The sequence below is a fragment of the Arabidopsis lyrata genome (assembly GCF_000004255.2).
Source record: "Arabidopsis lyrata subsp. lyrata unplaced genomic scaffold ARALYscaffold_6, whole genome shotgun sequence".
In the NCBI taxonomy this organism is placed as follows: domain Eukaryota; kingdom Viridiplantae; phylum Streptophyta; class Magnoliopsida; order Brassicales; family Brassicaceae; genus Arabidopsis; species Arabidopsis lyrata.
Window position 1 is genome coordinate 23,139,437 of NW_003302550.1, and position 14,318 is coordinate 23,153,754.

Genomic DNA, 14,318 nt, shown 5'->3' on the forward strand with positions numbered 1-14,318 from the left:
ACTGAAAGTGACATCGGTTTCCTCGTGATGGCGTCTGTGAAACTCTTGCATTTCCAATTATTTGGTCAATTTTGACATCCATCTTTGAGCCTGCTCGCCCCGTATACAACCAAAGAGCAAGGTCTGTGAGATCACAACGGTGATTAAACGTTTTCAAGTGTATAATAATAATTGGCTTTGAGGAAGTTCCCGGTGACTGCCATAATCAAGATAAACTCGATGAGAACATACCGCACTAAAAAAAAGGAAAAGAGGACCAAATCAAAAAAGACATTCTGTTTGGTTTACCAAAAGCGGACCACAATAGACTGTATTTAGCAACTAACCACCTAATGGTCATCTATATCTAGTTTCTAAAGACTAGTTATAACATTATCCAAATTTATTATGTATTGTTCTTTTGGAAAACACATGGCGACGACGTGTCCAAAATATGGACCCCAAAAGTGCTACCAAAGTAAAAAATTTAAAAACAAATCCAATATTAGGTTTGTAATCATCATATGATGATGGGGACAAGAACATGTTCGGTAACATTTTTACAAAAGATATAAAAAAACATTACAAAGAGATAACGCCATCGTTGGTCTAATCTAATGTATAATGCGAATGTGGAGCATAAACAGAAAAATAGAAATTAGTGGACATATATGAAACCGCATATTTGACTTTTGGTAGCATCAAATGTCCGTGCCTTGTTGGTTGTTGAAAATTTTAATTACTTTTATTTAAATGTCGTATATGTTAGACTTTTTGTGCTCTTTTTATTTGTGTGGTATGGTTAGGGGTTTGAAGTTGATTTTAATTAAGATAAGACCTCATCTAAACCATCTTACTAAACAAATAATATCTCCTCATGAGTGTTACATAAAACTGTGATCGATAGCCAAACACGATAATGTATTTAACTGGCCCAACAATCCAATTCATTTACTATGAAGAATAAAGGAAATCCAAGTGTAGTTTTTTTTTTTTAATTTTTTTTTAATTTTTTTTTTTTTTAATAATCCAAGTGTAATTGGTTTAACGTTTTTTTGTTTGTTTTGGTCCCTGTTCTAAAAATTTCCGTCTATCCCGATTACTCCTCGCTTAATTGTTAGGCCCAGCCTATCTGCCTCGATTAATGACTAATTCCCTAAAGAAATCAGTTATCCGATTATTACTCTCAGCCTAATCTTACATATTCCGATTATTTTTACATTGCAAGTATAAAAAAAAATTTTATTTTTGTTATTCAATCATTTGTATTGAAAGTTGGAAGATTCACAAAAATGTCTATTTTCCAATACCCCTTTTAAAAAATGCCCTATTTAGCTGTCTATTTTTAAAAATACCCCTTTTACGTACAAAATGACTAAATTACCCTTCTTTTAATAAAAGATATCACAAATATATAAGGAAAATATGAGAATGTGCACACATCAAAATTACAAATTTGATTTTGTAAAAACTTGTAAAACCTTTAAAATACCTTGTAAAATTTTCCCGTAAAAATTTTTCCCGCCAAAAAATTTTTTTGCGGGAAAAGTTATTCGGCAATTTTTTTGACGGGAAAAATTTACAAAGTATTTTAAAAGTTTTTACAGGGTATTTATAAGGTTTTACAATGTAATTTAAAAGGTTTTACAACGTATTTATAAAGTATTTATAAGATATTATAAGATTTTACAAGCTATTTTATAAGGTTTTACAAGTTTTTTATAAGGTTTTACAAAAAATACATTGTAAAACCTTATAAGTACCTTGTAAAACCTTATAAGTCTTGTAAAACCTTTTAAAATACATTGTAAAACCTTACAAAACATTTGTAAAAACTCTGTAAAACCTTTAAAATACCTTGTAAATTTTTTCCGCCAAAATTATTCCCGCCAAAAAAATTGCGGAATCACTTTTCCCGAAAAAAAAAATTTTGGCGGGAAAATTGCGGGATCACTTTTCCCGACAAAAATTTGCGGGAACACTTTTCCCGCCAAAAAATATTTTGTATTTTGTGGACCTAATTTTGTTTCAAATAAGGGTAAAATGGTCATTAAAAATTAAAAGAGGGCAAACTGAAAAATGGACCCTCAAAGGGAGCATTTTTGAAAAGGGATATTGAAAAATAGACATTTTTAACAATTTCTCTTGAAAGTTTGTGATGTTTTACAATAATTCATGTTCAAACTTTAATAAAAATCATAATTTTTTTATAATAAAAATCATAATTTTTTAATAAAAATCATAAAAATTTGTCTCAAAAATATATTTTTATATATTTATTGAAATTTTGAAAACAATATTAGATTAATATATTTTAAAATTATTAAAACAACTCTAAAACTAGTCTTCGATTAATCCCCGATTTTAATCCGATTTTTTTATTAATCGCTAAACCCATACCGAACGCCCGACTAGCGTCTAGCGATTTTTCAAACAAGGGTTTTGATTCTGTTTAATGTTCTTGAGTCGTAAAAGATAGGCAAACGCAAAACTTTGTTAGTTTTGTTACGGAATCTGTGCTAATGCACATGTAAACATTTCCTCCAAGTCGGCCTCTTTACTACAACGGACTAATTCTATTAAAATTAAAATTAATTAGATATGAAGTGTCAAAATAAAGCAAAAAAACTGGTCGACGTCAAATAAACAACGTGAATTCAGGTCGAGAAGAAACCCCAAAACATCACTTTCTTCGATTCTTTAGATTGTTTCTGTTTGCAAGTAATGAAAATAGTACTATTATTTTTTAAAATTAATAATATCAATTAATATACTATTTTCTCCGTTTCGTTTTAGTTGTCGTTTAAGGTTTTTCCACATAAACTAAGAAAAACATTCAATTTTATGTTTTACCTTTTATTAGTATATGTTATTAAAAAAAATTCATTGGCCGAAACATTAAAACAGTAGGGATAAAACTGGAATTTTCACTAAACATTTGCATCGAAAACCTAAAACGATAACTATTATAAAAACGACAAATAAAACGAAACGGAGGGAGTATTTATTACGGGAAAATGAAATGGGCCGACCACTTAAATGATTTTTTCGCTATCTAATTGTTAGGAAATGATTCGTTCCATTTAAGTAAACAAAAAAAAAAAGTTAGAAGGTGTCTAGAAAAATCAGTGGAGGGACCAAACACTGAACACTCCATCAAGTCAATTTACAGTCTAATCAAAGGGTCCACGTTCTTTGATTTTTCTCCGTCACATGTTTGACATTTTTGGCCTCATAAGGTCCCACTTTTTTCGTGATTTATAACAAGTATTTTTTATTTTTGTTAATCCATTTACTTCTGTATTTTCTAATTTTCTAAAACCTTGTATTGATGTTGAACCATAAAAAGAAAACCTTAAATTGATATAATGGGTCTGATTGTTAACAAGCTGTTAGCTGTTAGCTGGAGTGGTTAGCTGGAGCTGTTAGCCGTTAGGGAATAGTGTAAAGCTGTACAAAAAAATAAAACACGAAAGCTGTACAAAAAAATAACGCAGAACAAATTTTAAAAATTTATTCTGATTGGAAACATAATAGCGGTACACATAATAAATAATATTAAGAATTTAGAAAGAAAGAAAAAATTATATAGAAATGTACTTTAGTATATAATTACATATGAAAATTAACATTATATAGAATGAACAATATTTTATTGTTAGAATAATAATATGAATTTACTAGTCCTATAATAAATAAAATTTTCTTTATTTTGAACAATATAACATTCCAAAATAATTGTTTGAGAAAAAAATATTATTTCTGATGAAATTTTTTCATAAGCTGTATTATTTACTTTTTCTGAAAACTTTATCTGAACATTCGAGACTTTTTTTTTATATTATACATAGTTACAATTAGAGGTGTCAAACGGGCCGATAGACCGCGGGCTTTGTCCAAGTAGCCCACAGCGGGGCGGGCTTGGACATCATTTTTCATGCCCATAAAATAGTGGGCCTTGCGGACAAGCCCAGGCGGATTGCGGGTTTTTGCGGGTTTTGTCCGCTGATTTGCGGGCCGGCCCGCGGACTACAAATATTTAATAAAATAAATAATTAATATAAATAAATAGATATTTTTACATAATTTTGAAAATATATATGTGAAATATATGATCATATAACAAAATTTAATGTATAAAATTATAAGATTTACAAAAATTAATTCTAAAAGTTTTTTTTTATTGAAAAATTGTTAATTTCAAATTTTAAAAATTAATTTTATTTTTTTAATTATTTTTAAAATATTTAAAACTAAACCCGTGGGCCGGCCCGCTAACCCGTTGGGCTTAGCGGGGCGGGCCTGGACATATTATTTTTGATTTTATGAAAAGTATTATAATAAGTTAGGTAACTCGTAAGATTTCGCCTCCGATATTAACCGTATTGTAGTCATCAAATAACAATAACCGTAATTATCCGTAACCGTTGTAACCGTAATCGTAACCATATTTAACCATAACCGTTATAACCGTATTTAACCGTAACTGTTATAACCGTATTTAATCGTAACCGTATTTAACCGTAACCGTTTTTAATTTATTTTTTTTTTATTTTTGTTTTTGTCAAAAAGTTTTTTTTTTTTTATAGTGTATAGCTTTTTATAAAGCTTTTGTGATTGGTAACTGTCAAAGCTCTACAGCTTAAAATTGGTTACCAATCATAGCCAATATTCTTAAAACAAAATCAACAAGCCGGCAAAAAAAAATAATAATAAAATATCAACAATATATACTATTTATGCTATGCAGTAAGCTTCGTTTTGATATTTTAAGTCAACTTAAAATCGGCTTAAAATTTTTATTATATCTCTACAAAAAAACAAATTGACTTTTGGTATTTTTGTTATATATTCATTATATTTATAAATTGTATAACTTGAGGTTGAAATGTGTATTTTATGCCAAAATTTATTTGAAAAAAAAAACCAAATTAATTTTTAAATAGGAATAATGTTTTTTCGTGATTAGTAAAAAAATATTGCTTAAACCATATAAAATTTGATATCTATGGACTACATATTGAATTAAGCTATATAATATATATAAACAACAAACTATCCAAAATATTTTGTATCAAATTTTATATGATGATTGAAATTCTACACAATGTAGAACGACTAAATCATGGTGTACAAATTACTATAATTTGTAGTCAATTAGTTTATGTTATTATCGTCTTCTATATGTTACCATTTTGAGTTAAACCCGCTTAATGTTTGTTGTATTGTTGTTAGACAAAAAAAATGTAAATATTTGGTATTATATTAATGTAAAGAGTGTTATATGCTTATTAGTTATTAAGGTGATATTGTTCTATCAAATATATGATCCACTGATCTATAAAAACACAAATAGATGGAAACGTAATTTAAAAATCATCAGCTTTGATTTAAGTATTTGCGTAAAAAAAAATTACAAGTATGATTAGATCATTACATTTGCTACTCCATTAAAGTATTACTGAAGTACAAGAACAAAGACCCTCTCAATCAATGTTATCAAGAAACAAGAAACCACTCTTTTCAACAAATCAGCACTTATAATTTACGACATCTCCCACTGATATGACTTAAAAGCTATTCTACACCCACAACGATGTTTAAGGAAACGCTCAGTCAGCGGTCTGAGCCTCCATGCCGCTGCCGCTGCTACTCCGACCACTGGACAAACACGGTATTGCGACCAGGGAAAAAAGTAATCTCCTTCTCACTTGAGACCAACAAGAAAAACAAAAAGAGATACAAAATCTACATTTGAAAATCACCAGTATAGCGACGGATTTGTTTTAGCCACGGTGAGCCATTCTTGAGAAGTAGTTGAAGTCATGGTGTTGGACTCTTAGCTGTTTTAGCCAAGAATCCGCAACACTTAGAAGCGATAGAACCCGCTCTTGATCTTGACCTTGATCGTCTTCCGAGAGCCAAACATTGCCTTGCATCTTGTAAGTAGCTAATCCAAAAGGAAGCAAAGTTACACCTTCTCCTTCCTTCCGGATCCTCTCCTTTTCCCCGCCATTTTCTTCTGGCTCCATATCTGTAAATCAAGACCATAACGGTTACATTCTTGCGAGATATATAACACATCGAGAGGATTGAGAAGATTAGTACCTTGGAAAGAAGATGAAAGAGTGTGATAACTAAGGAAACAAGTGGATAAATCTTTGATGGTCCTTCCCATTGGAATATGGTAAATCGGGTACCACGCTACCGCCATCCAACTTGCCGGGGAAAGATCTACGCTTCTCAACGACATTAATCCAGGGTACCTTTGAGCCAATTCATTGATCTGAAATCGAAATGACCATGTCTCATTTCAACTCTTGAATGATAATATTCTAAGGACTTTCCTGCCTATCGCTAATGAGGAATCAACCAAGCGACTAATCCTAGTATAATCAAATATCAAAGCAAGATCAATGGGGGGAGCAAAAAAGGAGCTACATTGAGTTACCTTATCCATGAGAGGAACACGAGCATAAGGAGCTGATCTCTCAAAGTATTGCAGGTAAAGATATCCCAACCGATCATTCGGATGTAAGAGAGCGTCATGTTCAAGTCCTTCCTCAGAAGCACATCTCGAAAGTTTATCACTTTCACTCTCATCACTATATGAATCACTAAACGAATCTCTGCTTTCCCCATCTTCAGAGTCATCCCTAATCAAGAACAAGCCAAAAGGGGTCACACATCATCTCACATATTCAATAGATTCATCAAAGGATCAAACTTTCAAATCAAATATATATATTCCCTCAACAAAAAAGATTCAGTCTTGAGAGAGATATGAATGTATGTGTGTACCTAAAGCGGATCAAGGAAGAACGAGAGGTGAAAATCTGAATAGCAGAAAGATAAGGAACATAATATTGAACAAGAGATTCTCCATTAGTGAGACGAATGGGAACACCAGCTCCATAAGCACTCCATTCATCATAACAATCCCATAGATCACTCAATCTGAAAAACTCAACCTTTTCTCTCTCCCATGGATGCCAAATCCGATTCAAACTCCTAATCTCCGCCTGCAAAATCCAAATAAATTTCAATATTACCATCAAAAGAAGAAAGAAGAAGAGAGAATGAATCAAACCTTGGGGAGAGATTGGGGTGGCACCACAGGTGTTGTGCAATGAAGGAATCTGTCAAGGTTTGATTTTTGCGTTGACCCATTTCCAAACACCATGATTCTTGTAAGAGAGAAAAAGGGAGAGGTTTCGTTTCTTGATTCTTCTTTGAAATAACCCAGAAAACAGAGAGAAACGAAAGAGAGAGAGAGAGAGAGAGAGAGAGAGAGAGAAGGGAGATTTTAAGAGGGAGACACGCAAGCGAGTGTCTGAGTTTTGACGTTAGGACAGCTGAATTTAAGGGAAAACGGAAATTATGGACAAGAAATTTTTTTAAATTAAAATTATAAAATTTGAAGAAAGAAAAAAAAAAAAAAACCGAAATCTGCTCAGTTACTTGCAGAAGAAAGAAAGAAAAGTCTTTTCTTTTTATTTTTTTTCTGTGGAGAGAGCCGATTTCACGGTTGTTCACTTGTTTGTTTGTTTGTATGATCCAAAAACCAGAAACGAGAAAATTCCAAAAAAAAAAAATGTTTTTTTTCCTCTGGGATTTTGATTTTCGAATGCCACACACACGTCGATGATATCTGGTAGAGGAATTAAAGAGAGAAAGTTAGAGAATCAAAATACCCGAAAGAGACGAGAAAAATGCAGACTTGACAAGAAAGAAGAAGTGACCAAATTTGTCAAAAACTGAGTTTTTTTTTGTTCTGTTACAATTTTCCCGGAAAACTGAAAACTTTCTCGGAAAAAGGAAAAACCAGTGGGTATTATATAAAGGTGAGAATCGGTTGCTTTCTCTTGAAAATATTCTTTCTTTTACTTGATCAAAATCCTCTGTTTTGGGTTTTTTTCTTTCTTTAATTTTAGTAAATTGAAGTAATAAAATAGGGAAAATTCCCTAAAAAAAACCCAACTATTTAATATTTGCCAGAAACCTTCTCAAACTTTTTTCGTTGCCGGAATAAAACCCAGCTTATTCTTGAGTTGTATTAAAAACCCTGACGTATTTGTTTTCTCCGTTTTCCTTCCCGACGTTGAAACGCCGTTAACGGCCGTTGACGAAATCGTAAACACTGTTAATTATTGGCCCTTTTCCTTTGCACGTGTTTAATTGGCCAAAAAAAATCCCCATTTTACCCTCTCGTTTCTTTATATCTTCTCTTCTCTTAAGCTTCTTCAGGTAAACGAAGAAAAAAAAATGTCAGGTGGTCAGAGCTCCAGATCTGATGCTAACAACAGCAAGATGAGCTTCGGGCAGGAGAGTTATGGACAGGCGAGCTGGGGACGTTCTTGCAACTGTGGTAGATCTACAACCAAGTTAAAGTCATGGACCGATGAGAATCCGGGAAGAAGATTCTTCAAATGTGATGTTCATGGCTTTGTTTCTTGGTCTGATGTTGAGAAACAATGCAATTGGCAAAAATTGAGCTTATTGGAGGCAAGAGATGAATTGAAGGTTTTGAAAGAGTCTCTTAGAGCAATTAATCAACAAAAAAATGAAGAAATAAGGATTCTGAGTAGATCGGGATTCAACCGCAACGAAGAAGAAGAAGAAGAAAAGAAGAAAAGGCTTGAAGAAGAAAAGAACCAGCTTGAAGAAGAGAAGATAAAGCTTGAAGAAGAGAAGAAGAAGCTTGAAGAAGAGACAAATGTATGGAAAGAGAAAGAAAAATTGCTAAAACAATTCCTTGCAATCTCGTGGGGAGGTTTCATTCACTACAAAAAAACATGTGGATAGCATCACTTATTTTCTATACTTACATCGGTTATCGAATGATACAAATGAGTTACCATCACTTATATAATTGATATCAAAAGTGGCGATGCAAATTAATGCATCGGTTATAGCAACCGATAGCAACATTTCCATCAATTATAACAAATGATGCTACAATACGTCAGTTATAAGAAATGATGTAAATATTGCGACGACTACAATAACCGATGTAAATATTTACTAACAGTTTTAATAATTGATGTAAATAATTTGCGTCAGCTTTCACAAGTGATGGTAAACTTGTGTCATTTAAAATATGTGATATTAATAGTGACATCAGTTAGTATAAACGATGAAATAAATTGTATCAGTTTATCACAGCTGATATTAACTTTTGTGACGTTTATAAAAAAATGATAAAAAATATTTATATCATTTACTGTAATTGATTCCAACAAATTGTTGTTGCATCACTTTATATAGTCGTCGCATCACTTCTACAATCGAAGTAATATTTCTTTTTTAATTTTATAATAAACTTTTTTCTTTTGTAAATAATATATCAAATCTATTAAATACGTGATAAAATAAAAATGCATCAAATATAAAACCTAGTTGAATGTAACAAAATGTAGATATCACTGTTTAAAGAAAACAAACACATAATCCACAAAGAAATATAGCTAATGAACTTAATATAACCAGATCTTGTAATCCTAAGTACCGGAGTTGCCCACGTTCCGATTTTCATGTCCTTCTTCCATTGCCTATGAACAACCCAATTAACAATAAATTATGTCAGACTACTCTCTCCTGACTAGTTCTTCACAGATATTTCGATATCAAATAGACTATTAGAGAGTTGAGGAGAAATGATGAATTAAACAAGTGAAGACATAAAGATTTCAAAAAAAATACCTGAGAATTTGGTGGATTGGCCAAGCTCGATAAAATAGTAGTAAAATTTGGCTGATTGGCCAAGTTTGCTAACAGAGTAGCTAAATTTGGCGTCGATCCAGTTGTCGATTCAGTTGTCTATACATACAGTAACATTAGTTCACAATAAAACACACTATTATAACATGAAAAACTAAGCACCATAAATTTACCTGAGTAGTAGAGGCACCAACTAATTGTTGAATAATCCCAGCCAAGTTCTGGACTTGGCTTTGCAACCCTGAAACTTGTGACCTCAACTCAACAGCTTCGGAATTTGTTGCATCTAATATTGGAGTAGGAGAACATTTCGGCAATTTTGAAGGTGTAGGTCCACGTCCGACACAACGGACGCGTCCTGAACGCTCTGGACCAAATACTTTGGAGTATTCATCATCCAAACTTGCGGTGATATTGTTTGACCCTCCAGCTGAAGGATTTTGACTCATCAAGAGTGTGAGTTCATCCTGAAATATTTAATCAAGATATAAACAAGCATAACCATTGATAAAACTAAGCATATTAGCTTAACAATGCATTTATATAAAAAAACTAACCGCACGGTTTTTTGCCTCTTCACATACAAAACTTCCATCAGGTTTCATGCGACTTGTAATGAAAAATTCTGCTCGACACGGTGTTTTTCCAGTTTGTTCTTCCTACGGATACATTAAAAATGATTAAAGAGCAGACATTATTTAAATAAATCCTTAGACTCATTATATATGTATGTGCAAGAGCTTATTATTAATAAAAACTACAACCAATAATTATTCTATTAAGGCACCATATAACAATTAAGTAATATACAACAAAATATATATGAAAAAGTATGAGAATCACCAAAGTAAGCAATATAAGCTACTTACAATTTCACGTCGTTTCCTCGCAAAACTCTTTCTTCCACAAAGATGTGGTATAGTATTCTTGCTTTGGTTCTTGATATTCCGTTCTCGCATATTCTTTCAATTTAAATTCATAACCAGGAAGTTATTTGCATTTCACACAGTATATATTAGATTAATATAGAAACATACCTTCCATTTTTCAGTGAATCTCACTGTCACAAAATTTCGCCACTGATCATCTGGTACTACGGTGGGACGATTTAGCATTGTTTCACTTCGATCATTTCGTTTGTAGATCATCCAAAGATTACGTTTAACATCCTTACATCTGCTCCCTAATACACTAAGCACATAGTCCTTTCTTGCTTCCGGTCTATCGAACCAGAATTTTGTCTGTAATTTAGAATCAAAAAAATTATTACATATGCTTTAAAGAAACAATGAGTTTTCAGAAAATTCTGAAAAATAATAAGTGACAAATGAAACGTAGGTAAGAAGAAGAACAATGAACAAAAAAATTGTACCATTAATAGCAAAATAGGTGAAGTAAACAAAGGCTATCAATCTAAACTAAATTCATGTAGTTGGATTAACCAGAATGTAAACCTTCTAAGAAATCACAGAATATCAAAAACATGTAGTTAGCCTAAAATCTCAAATTGATATGACATTTTCGTGATCCAAAATAAAAAACCGAGATTAAATTTTTTAGTTAAATGTTTAAATACATAGATGTACCTTAATTGTAATATATTCTGAGAATTTCTCCATCTTCTTCTTTTCATTGATCAATCGTTTCATGGAGAAGAAAGTGGAAGTCAGTTGAGAAAAATTGTGAAAGTTTGTTATTATTTTTTTACAAATTTGTGGAATGTATTAATCGAAATTTGAAATGATCGTGGAGTTGAGGATAAAAGATAACTGTTTTGCCCAAATAAATTATAAAATAAAATATATTATATTAATTTTGTTGTTTTGACATGTCAAATTTTGTGTACGTGTTAATCAGAAAATGATCTCCTTTTATTTTTGTGAAATACTTATTTTTGTTATAAAAGAAAGTAAAAGATAAGAAAGTGAGACTTATGCCACGTGTCAGATGGAGAAATAATCAGTTATTGTAAAAGCGACTGTTGATTTAGTAGATATGTATTTATCGAGTATCATAAAAGCGACTGTTGATTTTTCCCAACTGTTTGTTTCTTCTTCCTCTTTCTAGCTCCCTCTATATACGATTGTTAATCAGTTAACTCAATTCCCATTCTTCTTTTCTAATACATTCCACAAATTTTTTAAAAAATAATAACAAACTTTCACAATTTTTCTCAACTGACTTCCACTTTCTTCTCCATGAAACGATTGATCAATGAAAAGAAGAAGATGGAGAAATTCTCAGAATATATTACAATTAAGGTACATATATGTATTTAAACATTTAACTAAAAAATTTAATCTCAGTTTTTTATTTTGGATCACGAAAATGTCATGTCAATTTGAGATTTTAGGCTAACTACATGTTTTTGATATTCTGTGATTTCTTAGAAGGTTTATATTCTGGTTAATCCAACTACATGAATTTAGTTTAGATTGATAGCCTTTGTTTACTTCACCTATTTTGCTATTAATGGTACAATTTTTTTGTTCATTGTTCTTCTTCTTACCTACGTTTCATTTGTCACTTATTATTGTTGTAAGAATATTCTTACCATAGCCATAATCATTTCAATTCTCAAGTAGTATGATGTTATGTTCCTTGTTTGGTGTAATGATAAGATGTTATGGCTAAAATAAAATGATGCATTCATAAAACCATTGTTTAGGATCCAAAACAGAAGAACAGAACACATAAGTTCAATACAAAAGTAGACAACACAACACATAAAACCAGTTTCAAAACAGACAAAATAAGGATCCCTGCAACCTAATTGCTACATAAGTAGATAGTCTTGATGAATCCTGCAACCTACTCCTACTGAGGTCTCCACACATCAAAGACACTGTTGGTATAAGGTGACATGAAAAACACAGGAGGTCTTGGTTTTTCAGATTCCCTGCCACGTCCCCTGCCTCGGCTACCACGAGGACGACCACGACCCCTGCCTCTGGTAGTAGAAGGTGGAGCTGTTGATGGTTGTGGATCAGTTGGTGTGGATTGGCTTTCTTGAACATTTGGTGTGGACTGGCTTTGAGCTGCCCTGTACCGTCTAGGTGCATTATGTATACTCCACGGATCATCATTCTATAACAAAAGCAAACTGAATTAAGATAACACACCAAACACAAAACAGAAGTTATGAAACACATTATCTATACTTACTTGAGTTTTCCTTGGTCTTCCCCTCTTTCTTGGAGGGTATGGCTGAAGCGCAGGTTTGCTACAAGTACCCTTATTATGTCCAGTTCTCTTGCAGTTGGAGCATGTGATGGTTCTCCCATGTCTTGTAACCTTGTTTGGATTTGTTGATGATTCATGAGCCTCTTTTATCCTAGCATACTTCTTTGGCCTTCCTCTTTTCTTCCTTTTTTCAGGTACCTGAATAGGTTCTTTGCCTTGTCTCTTCCACATCCTTTCTCCTCTCACAGGTTTTATGTTGTCTGAGTAAGTGTCTTGCCACCAAGATGTCAAGAAGTGTTTATCCACGTAGCTGCAAGGTTTAATAGCAAAGTTAGCTCAAAATAACATAGGCTGCAACATGTGAAATAATTATCTAAAAGCTGAAACACTTACTCATCAGGATCACGGTTGTGTTCAGTGATGACAGTTATCGCATGAGGACAAGGAATTCCTGTGATGTTCCATTGGTTACAACCACAATGCCTATGGCTAAGGTTCACCTCATACTTTGCTTTGCCCTCTTCCACCTCGTACAAATTCTCGCTACTTTTAATAACTGAGCATAGCGTAGCTGTTGTGCGGTTTGACTCATAAAGCTCCATTATATGTGGTGCAAACTTGGACTTACACTTCATGTGGGTCATAACTTTTCAGAGCATCCATGTTGTAGTTATAATCACCCTCATTTCCACTAAATGCCACATCCCAGAAGTAGCTTTCATACTCATACTCACCATATGTCTTCTTCCAATTGGCAAATATGTGCCTAGCACAATGCCTATGCTCTGCATTTGGAAGGTGGTCTGAAACAGCATTAATCAACCCTTTTTGCTTGTCAGATATGATGGTAAACCCATTGCCTAGCCCTAAACCAAGATCATGCTTCAACTTGTCAACAAACCAACCCCAAGAATCATTATCCTCTACCCTTACTACAACCCAAGCTATAGGATAAATCCGGTTATCCGCATCTCTTCCAACAGCTGCTAATATCTCACCTTTTAACTCCCACTTCAGAAATGCTCCATCAAGACCAATAATAGGCCTACAACATCGTTTCCAATGCTTTCTAAGAACCTCAAAACAGACATAAAACTTATCAAATCGCAGTTTACCATCAGCTTGAGGAATGGTTACTATCTCTGTATGTGTTTCTTTGTTGGACCGCTTTAGTTCACCTTCATACTCCCAAAGTTTTGAAAACTGTTCAGCTTGAGTTTCCATAACAAGATCCAAGGCCATTCTTCTTGCTTTTTGGCATATCCACTTAGAGACTGAGAGATTGTACCTCATCATTATTTCATCTTTTATATCAGTCCATTTGATTCCAGGCCTTCTTCTAGCTTCATCCCTGAATAACCTTGCAATTACCCCTTGTTTCAACATCCTAGCCCTTGATTTTTGTTATGATGATGATCATCATAATAAGTTTTTAA

General features: G+C 32.7%; 3 protein-coding genes across 3 annotated transcripts in view; 1 reads left to right on the plus strand and 2 right to left on the minus strand.

Annotated features, from left to right (window-relative positions):
* Positions 1 to 5,347: 5,347 nt before the first annotated feature.
* On the minus strand, positions 5,348 to 7,400 carry LOC9308847. The gene is made up of 5 exons (XM_002874818.2): positions 7,070 to 7,400; positions 6,781 to 7,001; positions 6,431 to 6,635; positions 6,088 to 6,265; positions 5,348 to 6,013 (listed from the first exon to the last, which is right to left on the minus strand). Exons 1-5 carry the CDS (start codon positions 7,160 to 7,162, stop codon positions 5,766 to 5,768), a joined length of 945 nt encoding a protein of 314 aa, XP_002874864.1. The 5' UTR covers positions 7,163 to 7,400; the 3' UTR covers positions 5,348 to 5,765.
* Positions 7,401 to 7,636: 236 nt separating this feature from the next.
* On the plus strand, positions 7,637 to 9,032 carry LOC110227229 (uncharacterized protein KIAA1211 homolog). The gene is made up of 2 exons (XM_021020824.1): positions 7,637 to 7,823; positions 8,227 to 9,032. Exon 2 carries the CDS (start codon positions 8,245 to 8,247, stop codon positions 8,782 to 8,784), a length of 540 nt encoding a protein of 179 aa, XP_020876483.1. The 5' UTR covers positions 7,637 to 7,823; positions 8,227 to 8,244; the 3' UTR covers positions 8,785 to 9,032.
* Positions 9,033 to 9,346: 314 nt separating this feature from the next.
* The window catches only part of LOC110227452, a 5,842-nt gene continuing 870 nt past the window's right edge, over positions 9,347 to 14,318 (minus strand). The window contains exons 3-8 of the mRNA XM_021021552.1: positions 10,737 to 10,974; positions 10,569 to 10,661; positions 10,257 to 10,358; positions 9,873 to 10,166; positions 9,682 to 9,798; positions 9,347 to 9,530 (exon numbers count right to left, since the gene is read on the minus strand). Coding sequence (XP_020877211.1) covers positions 9,480 to 9,530; positions 9,682 to 9,798; positions 9,873 to 10,166; positions 10,257 to 10,358; positions 10,569 to 10,661; positions 10,737 to 10,974 — 895 coding nt within the window. The 3' untranslated portion in view covers positions 9,347 to 9,479. The remainder of the gene's footprint in view (positions 9,531 to 9,681; positions 9,799 to 9,872; positions 10,167 to 10,256; positions 10,359 to 10,568; positions 10,662 to 10,736; positions 10,975 to 14,318) is intronic.